The sequence below is a fragment of the Ahaetulla prasina genome, chromosome 1 (assembly GCF_028640845.1).
Source record: "Ahaetulla prasina isolate Xishuangbanna chromosome 1, ASM2864084v1, whole genome shotgun sequence".
NCBI lineage: Eukaryota > Metazoa > Chordata > Lepidosauria > Squamata > Colubridae > Ahaetulla > Ahaetulla prasina.
Window position 1 is genome coordinate 364671527 of NC_080539.1, and position 18253 is coordinate 364689779.

At 47.8% G+C, this 18253-nt stretch overlaps 1 protein-coding gene across 1 annotated transcript in view; it reads right to left on the reverse strand.

Annotated features, from left to right (window-relative positions):
- Positions 1–18253, reverse strand: part of NCAN (neurocan) — a 154108-nt gene that overhangs the window by 102621 nt on the left and 33234 nt on the right. The window contains exon 3 of the mRNA XM_058163138.1: positions 14743–14917. Coding sequence (XP_058019121.1) covers positions 14743–14917 — 175 coding nt within the window. The remainder of the gene's footprint in view (positions 1–14742; positions 14918–18253) is intronic.

Genomic DNA, 18253 nt, shown 5'->3' on the forward strand with positions numbered 1-18253 from the left:
TTAAGGAGCTTTTGGCAGCTTGTAAGAGATTTGGGTATCATATTGTTTGGTATTTTCCTGGGCTCCAAGATCACCGCAGATGGGGACTGCAGCCAAGAAATTAAAAGACGCTTGCTCCTGGGGAGGAAAGCTATGGCAAATCTAGACAGCGTACTAAAAAGCAAGACATCACCCTGCCAACAAAAGTGCGTATAGTCAAGGCTATGGTTTTCCCAGTTGCAATGTATGGCTGTGAAGGCTGGACCATAAGAAAGGCTGAGCGCCAAAGAATTGAGGCCTTTGAACTCTGGTGCTGGAGAAGACTCCTGCGAGTCCCTTGGACTACAAGGCGAACAAACAAGTCAGTCCTAGAGGAGATCAACCCCGACTGCTCTTTAGAAGGCCAGATCCTGAAGATGAAACTCAAATACTTTCGCCACGATTGACTCGATGGATCATTTTCTTGCCGCTTATTCTACAAGCTGCAGCATCGACCAGGAAAAGAAGTGGGGCATGCGGACGCTGCTACAGATGCCCACTACCAGGGGCGATCAAGATCCCACTCCGGAACGCCATCCTGCTTATTGACTCTTTGACTCTGGCCCAGTCACATCTAAGGAAGTGGCTCGCATCATACCGACATTATGTTAAGGACTGTACCGGTTGGGTACAAGAGGGTGTCAGCCGCACCGGGCTTAACGGTTTAAGGAATTTGTAAAAAAACGTGATGAGCTCTCGGCTCAAGGGGGGTGCCTGTTATGGGGTGATCGAGTGGTAATCCCGGATAAATTGAGGGGAAGGGTATTGGACCTCCTCCACGAGGGTCACCCAGGGATCGTGAGGATGAAGGGCCAGCAAGAAGCTATGTGTGGTGGCCACCATGGACTCAGAGATTGCTGAGAGGGTAGGGAAATGCCAGGCTTGCCAAGAGTCCAGACCTCTACCCCAACGCCCCAGTCAGGAATGGAAAACCCCAAGGGCCCTGGTCAAGAATCCACATTGATTTTGCTGGCCCTTTCCACAGCCAAACCTTCCTAGTGGTTCGACGCTTCTCTAAATGGTTGGAGATCATACTCATGAAATCCACGACAGCCGAGGCAGTAATCGCAGCCCTGCGCCACCTATTCGCGAACCCACGGGTTGCCTGACACTCTGGTGTCCGACAACGCCCGCAATTCACGGCAGCCCAGTTTGAGGAATACTTGGCAGAGGAGGGCATCCGACATGCCCCCTCTCTGCGCCTTTCCACCCCGCGCCGAATGGCCTTGCAGAGCGCCCGTCCGAGCGCTAAGGAGGCATTGTCCAGGCTCAAGCCAGGTGACTGGCAAACAAAGATAGATTTCTTTCTGGCCGCTCAGCACAGAACCCCTGCACTGCTACAGGCAGAAGCCCAGCCGAACTATTGATGGGACGGAAGCTCCGGTGCCCACTTGACTGCTTGAATCCCCATTACACACCAGAGGGTTACAAGGGGAACTGGAAAAACTAGAGAAATGGGCATAGGCGATCGAGTGTGGGCCCGTGAACTATGGGGACGGCCCAAGTTGGCTCGCAGGGCAAATCATAAAAGCAACCGGTCCAAAGTCATACTTGGTCGAGTTACAAGACAACCGAGTATGGAGGTACATAGATCAGATAAGGAAACCAATAGCTGAACAACCCGAGCTAAATGAGACAGATCATGACCACTCCTTATTTGAACCCACAGCTGACCATAACCCGGGAGGCGCAGACTTAGCTGAGGTCCCGGAGGTCCAGCGACGCCATCAGGTTCCCGATGGAAACAGCAGGAAAACTCTAAAAAGTAATCCAAGGCTGGAGGGCCAAGAAAAAGAGACTGCAAGTAATCCAGGGCCCGATGGCCTAGAGAAAGAGCTGGGAGAAGAAAAAAGCCCCTCCGACCAGCTCAAAACACCACCCAGGACTGAACCGCGCAGGTCCAAAAGAATTAGGAGACGCCCAGGTTATTTGCGTGACTACGTCGAAAAATAACATGTAAATAACATGTAAATAGTGGTAAAGTGTTTTCTGGGAGGGGAGGAGTGTTATGTATCTTTAAATATTTTGGCGGGAAACAAGCACGTTGCTGATTGGTTGAAGTCACTGTTAAACAGTATATAAAGGGTTGTTTTTCCCCAGCCAGGTTGCTGGGTTCACCATATATTAAAGAGTTGTTGTCACTACCCTGGTCTCCAGCCTCGTTACTTCCCGAACCTAACAATAATAACAGCCTTTATTGTCATTATACATATATACCACGAAATTGATTTAGCCTCTACTGGTGCAATCCATAACACATTACAAATGTCTAACTTAACAACAGAAATGTTGGGCTCAATTGTGGTCGTAAGTCAGGGACTATCTGTACTGATTCCAGTTGTGCAGGAATTGGGTATGTTTAGTAGTCTAGTGAAAAGAAGATTTAAGGGGAGACGTGATAACAGGGTTCCAATATTTGAGGGGCTGCCACAAAGATGAGGGGATCAAATATTTTTCAGAGTACCTGAAGGCAAGACAAAAAAACAATGGATGGAAACTAAACAAAGACAGAAACAACTTAAAACTAAGGAGAAATTTGCTGACGGTGAGAACAATCAACCAATGGAATGGGCTGCATTCAGAAGTTGTGGATGCCCCAATACTGGAGGCTTTCAAGAGGAGAATGGAAAGCCATTTGTCTGAAATAATATAAGGTGTCCTACTTGAACAGGGGGTTGAATTAGAAGACCTCCAAGGTCCCTTCCAACTATGCTATGCTATGCTATGCTATGCTATGCTATGCTATGCTATGCTATGCTATGCTATGCTATGCTATGCTATGCTATGTTATTTTCCATTCTATTCTATTTTCTATTTTCTTTCCTACTCTGTTCTGTTCTGTTCCGTTCTACTCTACTCTACTCTAGTCTTCAAGGTAATGTAATGGCAATGAGGAAGACCATTGCTATTTCAAAGAGTTTAGTGATATGTGTTGATTTCTCCTAGTAACAAAAGTCTAGGAGTTTAGAGCTTATTCTGAGTTAGCCTACTTGTTTATTGTTTTTTTTAATGTGGTAATGTGGAAACTGGCCATCCATGGGGTAACTCTGCTGTTATTATTAAGGAGCTTCTGGCAGCTAATAAGAGATTTGGGTATCATATTGTTTGGTATTTTCCTGGACTCCAAGATCACCGCAGATGGGGACTGCAGCCAAGAAATTAAAAGACGCTTGCTCCTGGGGAGGAAAGCTATGGCAAATCTAGACAGCATACTAAAAAGCAAGACATCACCCTGCCAACAAAAGTGTGGATAGTTAAGGCTATGGTTTTCCCAGTTGCAATGTATGGCTGTGAAGATTGGACCATAAGGAAGGCTGAGCGCCAAAGAATTGAGGCCTTTGAACTCTGGTGCTAGAGAAGACTCCTGCGAGTCCCTTGGACTGCAAGGCGATCCAACTAGTCAGTCCTAGAGGAGATCAACCCTGACTGCTCTTTAGAAGGCCAGATCCTGAAGAGGAAACTGAAATACTTTGGCCACCTAATGAGAAAGAAGGACTCACTGGAGAAGAGCCTAATGCTGGGAAAGATTGAGGGCAAAAGAAGAAAGGGACAACAGAGAACGAGGTGGCTGGATGGAGTCACTGAAGCAGTAGGCATGAGTTTAAATGGACTCCAGAGGATGGTAGAGGACAGGAAGGCCTGGAGGAATGTTGTCCATGGGGTCGCGATGGGTCGGACACGACTTCGCAACTAACAACAACAACAACAACAACAACAACAACAACAACAACAACATCAAGAAATTGCAGCTTCCTGCAATAACACCAGCGGAACTGCAAAAAAAAGTGCTACTTGGAACATCGTACATCTTAAGAAAGTACTTGGTTGATACCTAGGACGCTGATGTTGTGGTCCGCCAGCAGCCTGCAGAGCTGGCAGTGGAATCGGACAGTGAGGAGGCTGGGGAGGACAAGGGGCCCGTCCTGGAGTCAGGGGAAGGCCGGACGAGGGCTCTGCGTCGGAGGCAGAGATGTGGCCAGGGCCATCTGGGAGTGATGCTGACTCTGAAGCCTCCTGTTGTGTCTCGTCCGATCTCACCACCACAGCTGGGGTCTGCTTATCTGCTTCCGAACGCTGAAGAATGTCCTAGCATGCCTCCCAGCCCTGGCTCCATGCCCAGACAGGCTGAGGAGGGGCATCTCCGGCCCCAGCCCTGGCTCCATGCCCAGACAGGCTGAAGAAGAGCAAGTATCTCCGGCCCCAGCCCTGGCTCCATGCCCAGGCAAACGGAGCAACTAGACCTCCCCTCCTCCACAGCATGTGAGCCTGAGGAAGGTCAATTACCAACAGCTGCCGATTGGAGTGACCTCGCTTCAGAAGAATTGATAGGCGGCGGCCAGAAGGAAGGAGGGGCAGGCCTGGATAAGTGCTGAGTCATGGAGCCACACCCCATGGCCTATATAAAGGATCTGCTTTCTGGCATTCTCTGAGTCAGGCAAAGTCTAAACATATCTTGCTGAAGTCACTTTCTGGTCTCCTGCCCTGAGGACTTTGCTAGGACTTTGGCAGAGCTGCAGAGGCACACCTGATTCGGATTTCCCTGACCCGGCCGTCAGCGGAAGAGTGGGACACGACACCTCCAGAGGCTGATAGCAGAGAGGCAGAGGAACAGGAGGAGCCTGTTCCTAGTGCAAACACGGGGTTCTTGCCAAGAAAAGCCTTTGGCAGGGCGCTAAAGAAGACAAAGGTTTGTGATAAGGCTAAACGACTTTTTTCTGAAGGACTTTGTTTTGGATTTAATTTGGACTAAGCTGAGAATGAAGTAATTCTCAGCTGTTCTAATAAAATATGTTTGTTTAGGATTGATTGTGCCTGGTAAAAACTACTTGGGCGTAGGTCACAACAGCAGGGTTGGGGGCAGTTAACTTTCCCAAGGGCAACATGAGAAACTGGGAGTGTTGTGGAAGGCCAAATTAATAGGGCTGTGAAAGTATGTAGGCATGCACACATGCACATACGTAAATTGGGAAAAAAATAGTCCCCTTCAGAAGGAAAGCCATGCAATTGTACAGATAGTCCTTGATTTACAAGCATTTAGTGGCCGTTCAAAGTTACAACGGCACTGAAAAAAGGGGTTTGTGATTGTTTTTCACACTTACGACCCTTTGCGGCATCCCCATGGTCATGTGATCAAAATTCAGATACTTGGCAACTGTCTCATGTTTATGACCGTAGCCATGTCCTGGGATCGTGTGATCGTCTTTTGCAACCTTCTGACCAGCAAAGTCCATGGAAAAGCCAAATCACTTAACAAGCACGTCTCTAACTTTACAATTGCAGTGATTCACTTCAGAACTGTGGAAAGGTAGGTCATAAAATGGGTCGAAATGACTTAACAAATGCTCAGTTAGCAACATAAATTTTGGGCTCCATTGTGGTCCTAAGTCAAGGACTACCTGTATTGCTTGCATGACGTGCGTTTATTTAAATTTGATTTCTAATTTCTGATTGAGCTCATGAAAGCCCAGACAGGGACAGTCAAAGGACCAGATGTTGGCTGGGGACCGTCAAATGGCCCTGACCCAGTGGTGAAATCTGAACTGGTTTACAGCCGGTTCGCTGGTATACAGTGTGCACAGTGCACACCAAAATGAGGCATGAGGTAAGTAGAACAGCCCATGGGGGAGTGATCAGCTGTGGCCCGCAAAAAAAAAAAAGGCTCTGACGATCACGTGGCTCAACTGGGCATGGGCTGAGGGTGGCAGGGATTTTTGCTACCAGTTCTCCGAGCCACCCACTGCCATCACTACCGGATCAGCCAATCTGGTCCAAACCAGGAGCATTTCACCCCTGCTCTGGTCTCATTTAATTCACGCCTTGGGCTCTGATCCTGTTTCCCCCTCCCCCCAAGGTGTGTCATCAGTCACATTCCCCAACGAAGCAATTTCGCAGGTTGTAGAAGCCAGTCCCTCCAGTCACTGTGGGTCACCCTGGAGATGACCTTGACATTGCCGGCTGGAATGTGCTTTGTTTTGACTGAAATGCAAGTTCCTCGATGCAGCTGCGAGGCTCGATTACTCATCCCCCTGCCTATGGCAACTCGAGAGCAGGTCAGGAATGGTTTGCAAGTTGACACTTGCTCTGTTGAAGAACAAAATTCAAGGCACAGCTGTTCTGTGTCTTTCCCCCACCCCCCCACCGCCACACTTCCTCCTTTTCCAGGGCTGAACAATATTTTTTCTTCTCCCATCATTGTCTCAAGACCAGACCTGAATTCTTCTGCAACCCAGTGGTCTGCACAAACACAGGGACTTTGCTTCTCGCCTTCAACATGCCTTGTCACGAATTGTCAAGTGTCTTCCTACTAATCTGCATCTTCAAAATGGCAACCCCCGAATTGGTCTCTTGCAGTGAGCAACGAGCGATTTCCCCCCGGTTCAGTTCTTTTATTGCTCTTTTGTGCCGTTCTGCTCAATTCACTTCTCTTCCCTAATTCCAATTTAACTAGGAGAATTTATAAAATTAATTCCAGTATTGGGTGTTCTGTATGGTCTAAGAACCAACTGGGCACCTGAACAGTGGATTAACATCTGGAAAAACAGACAGGCTATGTTAAGAATCAAACAAAGCCAAGATTTTGCTATTTTATCTGTGCAAGGCAGGTGTTATGGTCTGCTCGCAGCCTGCGGAGTTGGACAGTGAGGAGGCTGGGGAGGACAATGGGTCAGTCCTGGAGTCAGGGGAAGGCCTGGACGAAGACTTTGCGTCAAAGGCAGAGATGTGGCCAGGGCCATCTGGGAGTGATGCGCGGACTCTGAAGCCTCCTGTTGTGTCTCGTCCGATCTCACCACCACAGCTGGGGTCTGCTTATCTGCTTCCGAACGCTGAAGAATGTCCTAGCATGCCTCCCGGCCCCAGCCCTGGCTCCATGCCCAGACAGGCTGAGGAGGGGGCATCTCCCGGCCCCAGCCCTGGCTCCATGCCCAGACAGGCTGAGGAGGGGCATCTCCGCCCCAGCCCTGGCTCCATGCCCAGACAGGCTGAAGAAGAGCAAGTATCTCCAGCCCCAGCTCTGGCTCCATGCCCAGACAGGCTGAGGAGGGGCATCTCCGGCCCCAGCCCTGGCTCCATGCCCAGACAGGCTGAAGAAGAGCAAGTATCTCCAGCCCCAGCTCTGGCTCCATGCCCAGACAGGCTGAGGAGGGGCATCTCCGCCCCAGCCCTGGCTCCATGCCCAGACAGGCTGAAGAAGAGCAAGTATCTCCAGCCCCAGCTCTGGCTCCATGCCCAGACAGGCTGAAGAAGAGCAAGTATCTCCAGCCCCAGCTCTGGCTCCATGCCCAGACAGGCTGAGGAGGGGCATCTCCGCCCCAGCCCTGGCTCCATGCCCAGACAGGCTGAAGAAGAGCAAGTATCTCCAGCCCCAGCTCTGGCTCCATGCCCAGACAGGCTGAAGAAGAGCAAGTATCTCCAGCCCCAGCTCTGGCTCCATGCCCAGACAGGCTGAGGAGGGGCATCTCCGCCCCAGCTCTGGCTCCATGCCCAGGCAAACGGAGCAACTAGACCCCTCCCCCTCCTCCACAGCATGTGAGCCTGAGGAAGGTCAATTACCAACAGCTGCCGATTGGAGTGACCCTCGCTTCAGAAGAATTGATAGGAAGGGAGGGGCAGGCCTGGATAAGTGCTGAGTCATGGAGCCACACCCCATGGCCTATATAAAGGATCTGCTTTCTGGCATTCTCTGAGTCAGGCAAAGTCTAAACATATCTTGCTGAAGTCACTTTCTGGTCTCCTGCCTGCCCTGAGGACTTTGCTAGGACTTTGGCAGAGCTGCAGAGGCACACCTGATTCGGATTTCCCTGACCCGGCCGTCAGCGGAAGAGTGGGACACGACACCTCCAGAGGCTGATAGCAGAGAGGCAGAGGAATAGGAGGAGCCTGTTCCTAGTGCAAACATGGGGTTCTTGCCAAGAAAAGCCTTTGGCAGGGCGCTAAAGAAGACAAAGGTTTGTGATAAGGCTAAACGACTTTTTTCTGAAGGACTTTGTTTTGGACTTAATTTGGACTAAGCTGAGAATGAAGTAATTCTCAGCTGTTCTAATAAAATATGTTTGTTTAGGATTGATTGTGCCTGGTAAAAACTACTTGGGCGTAGGTCACAACAGCAGGGTTGGGGGGCAGTTAACTTTCCCAAGGGGCAACATGAGAAACTGGGAGTGTTGTGGAGGGCCAAATTAATAGGGCTGTGAAAGTATGTAGGCATGCACACATGCACATACGTAAATTGGGAAAAAAATAGTCCCCTTCAGAAGGAAAGCCATGCAATTGTACAGATAGTCCTTGATTTACAACAGTTCATTTAGTGACGTTCAAAGTTACAACAACACTGAAAAAAGGGACATATGATTGTTTTTCACACTTAAGACCGTTACAGCCTCTCCATGGTTACGTGATCAAAATTCAGATGCTTGGAAATCGACTCATCCTTATGACGGTTGCACTGTCCCAGGGTCATGTGATCACCTTTTGTGACCACCTAACAAGCAAAGTCAATGGGGAAACCAGATTCACTTAACAACTGTGTTACTAACTTAACAATTGCAGTGATTCACTTAACAACAGTGAATCAACTGTTGATTCACTTGGCAACAACAGTGTCAAGAAAGATTGTAAAATGGGGACAAATTCGTCTCGCTTAGAAATGGAAATTTTGGGCACAATTATAGTCATAATTCAAAGGGTAATAAAATTTAAAATCCTTTCATTTACTGGAGCGTTCATTGTTTCTAGATATAAAAGAACCAACTGGGCACCTGAACAGTGGATTAACATCTGGAAAAACAGACAGGCTATGTTAAGAATCAAACAAAGCCAAGATTTTGCTATTTTATCTGTGCAAGGCAGGTGTTATGGTCTGCTAGCAGCCTGCGGAGTTGGACGGTGAGGAGGCTGGGGAGGACAATGGGTCAGTCCTGGAGTCTGGGGAAGGCCTGGACGAAGACTTTGCGTCAAAGGCAGAGATGTGGCCAGGGCCATCTGGGAGTGATGCGCGGACTCTGAAGCCTCCTGTTGTGTCTCGTCCGATCTCACCACCACAGCCGGGGTCTGCTTATCTGCTTCCGAACGCTGAAGAATGTCCTAGCATGCCTCCCGTTTGGCCCTGCAGGTAGATGTTGTAGGGACCTGAAGTTCATTGACATTTGGAAAGTCACAGATTACCTATTAGGGCAAGGATCTCCAATCTTGGCACTTTAGCGGTGGATTAACTCCAGATCCCAGCCAGCAAAGCTGGCTGGGGAATTCTGGGAGTTGAAGTCCACCAGGCTTAAAGATGCCAAGGTTGGAGACCCCTGTACTAGGGGGATATAGGGATTGTGGCTGAACCCCTTGCTTTGGGTCCATGTGTTTGGAATTGTAAATTTAAAAGTTGAAGTTCATAGCATGCTGTACAGGCAGTCCTTGACTTATTATTATTATTATTACTTATTATTATTTATTATATTTGTATACCGCCCATCTCCCGAAGGACTCAGGGCGGTTCACAGTCAAAAACAACAGAAAAACATATAATACATAAAAAAGCTAAAAGAATAGACAGTTAAATTCAATTGATGCTCTAACTTTTAAATACAAATTTAAAACCTCATTTAAACCCTTTTTTTTTTTAAATAATCCCAAATTTAAAACTACGTTCAAGCTAGTCCTGCTCTTCGAAACAGCAGCGTCTTCAGCTCGCGGCGGAAGGACTTGAGATCGGGGAGTTGATGAAGCCCCAGAGGAAGCTCGTTCCAGAGGTCCCCACAGAAGGCCCTCCCCTAGAGGTCGCCAGCAGACATTGTTTAGCTGACGGTATCCGGAGGAGGCCCTCTCTGTGAGAGCGCACTGGTCGGTGAGAGGCTAATGGTGGCAGTAGGCGGTCCCGTAAATATCCCGGTCCTAGGCCATGGAGCGTTTTAAAGGTGATAACAAGTACCTTGAAGTGAACCCGGAAGACCACTGGGAGCCAGTGCAGATTATGCAGGAGGGGTGTCACATGGGAGCCAAAAGGTGCCCCCTCTATCACCCGCGCAGCCGCATTCTGGACCAGTTGGAGTCTCCGGGTACCCCTCAAGGAGAGCCCCATGTAGAGAGCATTACAGTAGTCCAGGCGGGATGTAACCAGGGCATGAGCAACTGTGCATAAGGCAGCCCGATCCAGAAAGGAACGTAACTGGCGTATCAGGCGAACCTGATGAAAAGCTCCCTTATGACTACAATAGAGCTCCAAATTTTTGTTGTTGCTAAGTGAGACATTCGTTACGGGAATTTTGCCCCATTTTACCACCTTTCTCGCTACAGTTGTTAAGCGAATCACTGCAGTTGTTAAATTAGTATAACCCCATTATTAAGTGAAGCTGGCTTCCCCAGCGACTTTGCTTGTCAGCAGGTCGCGGAAGGTGATCACACTATCCCGGGACTGTCATAAACACGAGTCAGTTGCCAAATATCTGAATTTTGAATAGGGGATCATGGGGGAGCTGCAACTGTGAAAAGCAGTCATAAGTCACTTTTTTGGGTGCCGTTTTAAATTTGAACAGTCATTAAGTGAACTTTTGTAAGTCAAGGACTACCTGTAGCATGCTATGTCAATGACTGGACTCCCACAACATGCTGAGTCCTATTTTAGGCTAGTCTAGGATGCTATGCGAAATTTAATTTAATCTCTGTTTGATGCAAAATTCTTAGCCGTAGCTTGTAGAATCCCATGGCTGCTCTAACTAATCAACTCCGTTGTTTAACTGAACCTAAAAGAGGAAAAAATTTGTTCATCAAATCTGCCCTCCTTTAAAACTGAAATCTGTTTAGTCCTGCCTTGCTTTCTACAGTGTTACTTTACTTCCAATTTCCAGCAAGACCGACCCATAGTAAACAATTGGTTCCCTTAAAAACTGTGGCGTTTCTTTAAAATCCACCAGAAAAAAAAGTTAATAAATTCAGGTTGGTCCCAATGATGTCCCATTTTACCATTGTTATGACTTACGACTGTAGTGGTAGGCTCCGTTATGGTCGTAAGTGGAGGTTTACCTATAGCAGTGGTTCTCAACCTTTATAGTGCTGTGACCCCTTTAATACAATTCTGCACGATGTGGTGATCCCAACCATAAAATTATTTTCTGGTCTCCTGCCTGCCCTGAGGACTTTGCTAGGACTTTGGCAGAGCTGCAGAGGCACGCCTGATTCGGATTTCCCTGACCCGGCCTTCAGCGGAGGAGTGGGACACGACAGAGACACCGTGGGCCAATCCTTTGCTGTTTCCATAGTGGCCCTATGGGCCAGACCTAAGCACCCTGAGGGCCGGATCCAGCCCGCAGGCCTTGAGTTTGACAGCCTTGATGTAGATAGTAGAATAACTGCCATTCTAATGCACTAGCCAACATTTATAGTCTGGTCGTTGCTGAACTACAATTCCCAGCATGCCTCCCGTTTGGCCCTGCAGGTAGATGTTGTAGGGACCTGAAGTTCATTGACATTTGGAAAGTCACAGATTACCTATTATCCCAGCCAGCAAAGCTGGCTGGGGAATTCTGGGAGTTGAAGTCCACCAGGCTTAAAGATGCCAAGGTTGGAGACCCCTGTACTGGGGGGATATAAGGATTGTGGCTGGACCCCTTGCTTTGGGTCCATGTGTTTGGAATTGTAAATTTAAAAGTTGAAGTTCATAGCATACTGTACAGGCAGTCCTTGACTTATTATTATTATTATTATTATTACTTATTATTATTACTTTGCAGAGCTGCAGAGGCACGCCTGATTCGGATTTCCCTGACCCGGCCTTCAGCGGAGGAGTGGGACACGACAGAGACACCGTGGGCCAATCCTTTGCTGTTTCCATAGTGGCCCTATGGGCCGGACCTAAGCACCCTGAGGGCCGGATCCAGCCCGCAGGCCTTGAGTTTGACAGCCTTGATGTAGATAGTAGAATAACTGCCATTCTAATGCACTAGCCAACATTTATAGTCTGGTCGTTGCTGAACTACAATTTGGAGAATGGTTTTTTTTTTGTTTTTTATACAGACTCAGAGTGTATAAGGCAATAGTCTCATTCTATTTGTATATTTTACAAAGTCACCTTATTGCCCCCAACAGTCTGGGTCCTCATTTTACCTACCTTATAAAGGATGGAAGGCTGAGTCAACCTTGGGCCGGGCTCGAACCTGCAGTAATTGCAGGCTACTGTGTTCTTAATAACAGGCTTTTACCAGTGTGAGCTATCCGGCCCTTTGTTGTTGGAAGAAATCTTACTTTGTTTTTTCCCCACTTTACAGGATAATCCTTTAAGGAAAGCAGGAAGGAAACATTCTGGTATTGTTTCTAGCCTATTTTTATTGCCCTGCTTACAGAAACTGCCTCTCTAATTAACCCTTATTACATTGTAACAGCTAAAGTGAAGCACTCATTGACATGAGTGACGTTGAGTTGGCCACGCCCACATGGTCACATGACCAACAAGCCACGCCCACCCAGCTGGTCATTAGGGTAGAGAACTGGTTGTTAAATTATTTTCGTTTTGAATTTATCGCGCCTGAAGCCGTATTGGCTAGCGATTTGAACTGTTTGCGATTGCCTTGAGGACGGAGGCATTAAAGCAGAGACTCCTCCCCTATTAAGTTTATCACGCCTGAAGCCAGATTAGGCTAGCGATTTGAAGAGTCTGCAGCTGGCTTGAGAGGAGACATCAGAGCAAAATTTCTCTTTTAATTCATCGCGCCTGAAGCCAGATTAGGCTAGCGATTTGAAGAGTCTGCAGCTGGCTTGAGAGGAGACATCAGAGCAAAGATTTCTCTCTTTTAATTCATCGCGCCTGAAGCCGTATTGGCTAGCGATTTGAAGAGTCTGCAGCTGGCTTGAGAGGAGACATCAGAGCAAAGATTTCTCTCTTTTAATTCATCGCGCCTGAAGCCGTATTGGCTAGCGATTTGAAGAGTCTGCAGCTGGCTTGAGAGGAGACATCAGAGCAAAATTTCTCTTTTAATTCATCGCGCCTGAAGCCAGATTAGGCTAGCGATTGAGAGTGATTGCAGCTGGCTTGAGAGGAGACATCAGAGCAAAATTTCTCTTTTAATTCATCGCGCCTGAAGCCAGATTAGGCTAGCGATTTGAAGAGTCTGCAGCTGGCTTGAGAGGAGACATCAGAGCAAAATTTCTCTTTTAATTCATCGCGCCTGAAGCCGTATTGGCTAGCGATTTGAACTGTTTGCGATTGCCTTGAGGACGGAGGCATTAAAGCAGAGACTCCTCCCCTATTAAGTTTATCACGCCTGAAGCCAGCGATTGAGAGTGATTGCAGCTGGCTTGAGAGGGAGACATCAGAGCAAAAATTTCTCTCTTTTTTAATTCATCGCGCCTGAAGCCGAATTCGGCTAGCGATTTGAACTGTTTGCGATTGCCTTGAGGACGGAGGCATTAAAGCAGAGACTCCTCCCTATTAAGTTTATCGCGCCTGAAGCCAGATTAGGCTAGCGATTTGAAGAGTCTGCAGCTGGCTTGAGAGGAGACATCAGAGCAAAATTTCTCTTTTAATTCATCGCGCCTGAAGCCGTATTGGCTAGCGATTGAGAGTGATTGCAGCTGGCTTGAGAGGGAGACATCAGAGCAAAAATTTCTCTCTTTTTTAATTCATCGCGCCTGAAGCCGAATTCGGCTAGCGATTTGAAGAGTCTGCAGCTGGCTTGTGGAGTCAACCATTGGAGTGCAATTCTTCGACTCGCAAGTATACTTCCCATATTTCCGATGGTCTTAGGTGACCCCTGGCAAATCGTCATTCGACCTCCAACGGGGTCCCGACCCACAGGTTGAGAACCGCTGACCTATAGGTTTATGCAGTGATGGAATTCAGCTGGTTCTCACCTATTTGGGAGAACCAGTTGTTAACTTAGCAATTTGGAGAACCAGTTGTTGGAAGAAATCTTACTTTGTTTTTTTTGTTTATTTACTTCCGCCTTCTAAGACTAGGCGCTTACAGTGTATAAGGCAATAGTCTCATTCTATTTGTATATTTTACAAAGTCAACTTATTGCCCCCAACAATCTGGGTCCTCATTTTACCTACCTTATAAAGGATGGAAGGCTGAGTCAACCTTGGGCCGGGCTCGAACCTGCAGTAATTGCAGGCTACTGTGTTCTTAATAACAGGCTTTTACCAGTGTGAGCTATCCGGCCCTTTGTTGTTGGAAGAAATCTTACTTTGTTTTTTTCCCACTTTACAGGACTAATCCTTTAAGGGAAAGCAGGAAGGAAACATTCTGGTATTGTTTCTAGCCTATTTTTATTGCCCTGCTTACAGAAACTGCCTCTCTAATTAACCCTTATTACATTGTAACAGCTAAGGTGAAGCACCCATTGACATGAGTGACGTTGAGTTGGCCACGCCCACATGGTCACATGACCAACAAGCCACGCCTACCCAGCTGGTCATTAGGGTAGAGAACTGGTTGTTAAATTATTTGAATCCCACCACTGGGTTTATGTGAAGGCAGCCCAAGGTCCTATTAGTTTAGCCTGCAGTTAAATCTCGCTGCAATGAAATAATCAAAATACACCTGAGCACATCTTTGGCAGTGTAACATTTCAAGATTCACAACATTTGCTGTACAGAGAGACAGGGAAGTCCTCTCCTCTTTTTTTCTTGAAAGGAAAAAAAAAAAAACAGAACAAAAGCAGATTCCATCTGGTACTAATTCAGAGCAGAAAATTGGATCAGCCCCTCCTAAAACCAGCTAGTTAGAATGCACATTCCTCCATATACCTGACAGTGTGGTCGGAGAGCCATCCAGCATCGCAGTTGTCGTAGCCATCCTCAAAGGCCACCTCAAGATGAGCAGGAGAAGCAACGACAGCCGAGTTCTCTTCGCAGGCCTTCTGCGCCTCTGAGAAAGTCAAAGCGTAGCGGTTGCTAGCCGCTCGGTAGTGAAAAACCACACCTAGGTAGGGTTGGAAAGTGAGAAGACAAGGAGATGTGAATTAGAGCAGAGCAGAGCAGAGCAGAGCAGAACAGAACAGGAAGGGACCTTGGAGGTTTTCTAGTCCAGTCCTCTGCTCAAGCAGGAGAACCTATGCCATTTCAGATAAGTGACTGTCCAGTCTCTTCTTAAAAACCTCTAGTGATTGAGCATCCACAACTTCTGGGGGCAAGCTGTTCCACTGGTTAATTGTCCTCACTTGTTAGGAAGTTTCTCCCTAATTCCAGGTCTCTGATTCAGAGGTGGGTTTCAGCAGGTTCTGACTAGTTCTGGAGAACCGGTAGCAGAAATTTTGAGTAGTTCGGAGAACCGGTAGTAAAAATTCCAACTGGTCCTGCCCCCATCTATTCTCTGCCTCCCAAGTCCCAGATGATCGGGAGGAAATGGGGATTTTGCAGTAACCTTCCCCTGGATTGGGGAGGGAATGGAGATTTTTTTTATTTATTTGCATTTATATCCCGCCCTTCTCCGAAGACTCAGGGCGGCTTACATTATAGTCTTCATTCTATTTGTATATTTATATACAAAGTCAACTTATTGCCCCCAACAATCTGGGTCCTCATTTTACCTACCTTATAAAGGATGGAAGGCTGAGTCAACTTTGGGCCTGGTGGGACTAGAACCTCCAGTAATTGCAGGCAGCTGCTGTTAATTAGCAGTCTGAGCCACAGAGGCCCGTATCCTCTTATTTAAAGGATAAATATTTACAGTATCCTTTCCCTGCCATGCCCACCAAGCCACATCCACAGAACCAGTAGTAAAAAATTTTCAAACCCACCACTGCTTTGATTAGTTTCCAGCTGTTGTTTCTTGTCCTGCCCTCTGGTGCTTTGGAGAGTAATTTGACCTCCTCTTCTTTGTGGATAGAAGTATATACCGTGTTTCCCCAAAAATAAGACCGGTCTCATGGGGGGTTTTTTTTGCCACCCCAAAAAATGTCCTCACTACTGAATGGAAAAAATGGATTGAATATAGGCAAAATAGATATCGGATTAAGAGATATGAGATTGCTTTTGAATGATTAGGATGTATTTATCTTTGATTTCTATGGGGGAAGTTAGGATTTGAGAAGAAGGGGAGGATTATAATTTGTGTTAGGAAAAATTTAGCGAATGATTGTTTTTTCTTTTGAACTATACCTTGTGTTTGTTCTGGGAAGTCGGGGGGGGGGGGGTGGAGGGAAGGGGGAGGGGATGGAGTGTGGGAGGGGGGGGGGAAAGGGGGAAAAAATTTGTAAAAACTTTTTCAATTAAAAAAAAAATGTCCTCACTGACTCACCTTGCAGTGGTGGTGCAGTGGCGGCACCAACAGCCCTGCCCAGCAGAAGCCCACTGCTGGCCCACTTCTTCTGCGGCCATTTGTTACGATTTGCGTGCATCGTCCCCCCACAGCCTCGGTTTCACTGTCAGAGGCCTTCAGGAAAGGCCTCTGACTGAAATGGCCTGAGCGGGAGGGCAGCGAGTGTCAATCTACAGCCCGTTTCTTGGCTGCAGAGGCCTTTCCAAGCAGCCGCAAAAGAAGTGGGCCAGCAAGGCAAGGAAGGTGTTGGGGCATACGAGGCCCGGCTGCAACTCTCCGAAGGTAAGTAGGGCAGCTCCACCACCTCCCATCCCCACCCTAGCTTGGTTTTTACCCAAGCACCTTGCCTCATCCCGTGCACCCCGGAGTGGGCAGGGTCTTAACTAGGGCTTATTTTGGGGACAGGGGTTATATTGGACGCACATGTAAAAATCAAGCTAGGGTTTATTTTTTGGATAGGTCTTATTTTCGGAGTCACATGGTGGATTCTAGACTCTAGATTGAGGATAGGGGCATATAGAAGGTCATTAGCAGGTAGTGCCAGTTTGGTAGGATGGTTAAAGGCACCAGACTAGAAACTGGGAGTTTTAGCCTAGACTTGGGAACAACATCTGCTGGATTAATTTGGACCCATGAGTCTCAGCTCAGCTTGCTAAGATAAATGCAGGGACTTTTCAAGCTGTTGCCAGGAGTAAAAAGAAAAAGACTTTTTAGTGCAAAAAAACCCACAAAACAAAACCCCAAACAGATAGAGCAGCACTTAATCAATCTTGGCTGACAAAACAGATAGAGGGTGTCTAACTGTTCTTGGCTGATCTTTAAAGCTAAGTAGGGTCAACCGTGGTTAGTGCTTGGATGGGAAAGCGCCTGGCTGAATGGGAAATTAACCTCTTGGAAAAAGGCTAGGTCAAGCCACTTCTGGGCTGCAATTGTTGCTAAGATATTTGCGACGGAGGCAATCACACAACTCAAGGGCATCTTCTCCTCTTCTTTTAATAAAAAATATTGTGAAATACAACGTTTGATGATTGCTGTCTGAATTCTTTCCGAAGGAGCTCTTGCACACTGATTGAGCTCAGCACAACCTTCTCCCTCCTTCCTTTTTTCCTTTTGTGTCATGTGTCTTACTTAGAAAGCTCCGTAATAGAGGTTCTCAAATTATTGAACTTCATAAACCATCATGAAGTCCTTTAATTACCATACAAGGGAGGCTCAAAGTCTACGTGGAATCACAACCAGATTGTTGTGGGTTGTTTTTTTTGTAGTCTTTCATTAACGCACACCTACGCACCCCTTTGATATAAAAGCAAGGGAGGAATGCGATTAAACCAATGGGAACGAACGCTAAGGCTGAATTGTTTCTCACGATGCCCTGTATCAAATTTGGAGGGAGGGGGGAGAGAGAGAGTAAATGACTAACCCAGGGGTGTCAAACTCGATTTCATTGAGGGCCGCATCAGGGTTGTGTTTGACCTTGGAGGGGCCGGGGGGGGGGCATGGCCGGGGGGCGTGGCCACCTCGACGTCACTCATCAAGGATCTGTTTTCAGCCATGAGGGCCTCCTGCAGCTGCTCACAGCCGAAAACAGAGCCCAGGAGGGCCATGTGCAGCCCTCCCGGGCTCCGTTTTCACTGGCAGAGGACTGCAGGAGACCCTCACGGCCTAAAACAGAGCTCAGAAGGGCTACACGTGGCCTTCCCGAGCTCCATTTTCACTGGCAGAGGGCTGCAGGAGGCCCTCACGGCCTAAAACAGAGCCCAGGAGGGCCACACTTGGCCTTCCGGAGCTCCATTTTCACTGGCAGAGGGCTGCAGGAGGCCCTCACGGCCTAAAACAGAGCCCAGGAGGGCCACACTTGGCCTTCCGGAGCTCCATTTTCACTGGCAGACGGCTGCAGAAGGCCATCACGGCCTAAAACAGAGCCCAGGAGGGCCACACGTGGCCTTCCCGAGCTCCATTTTCACTGGCAGAGGGCTGCAGGAGGCCCTCACGGCCTAA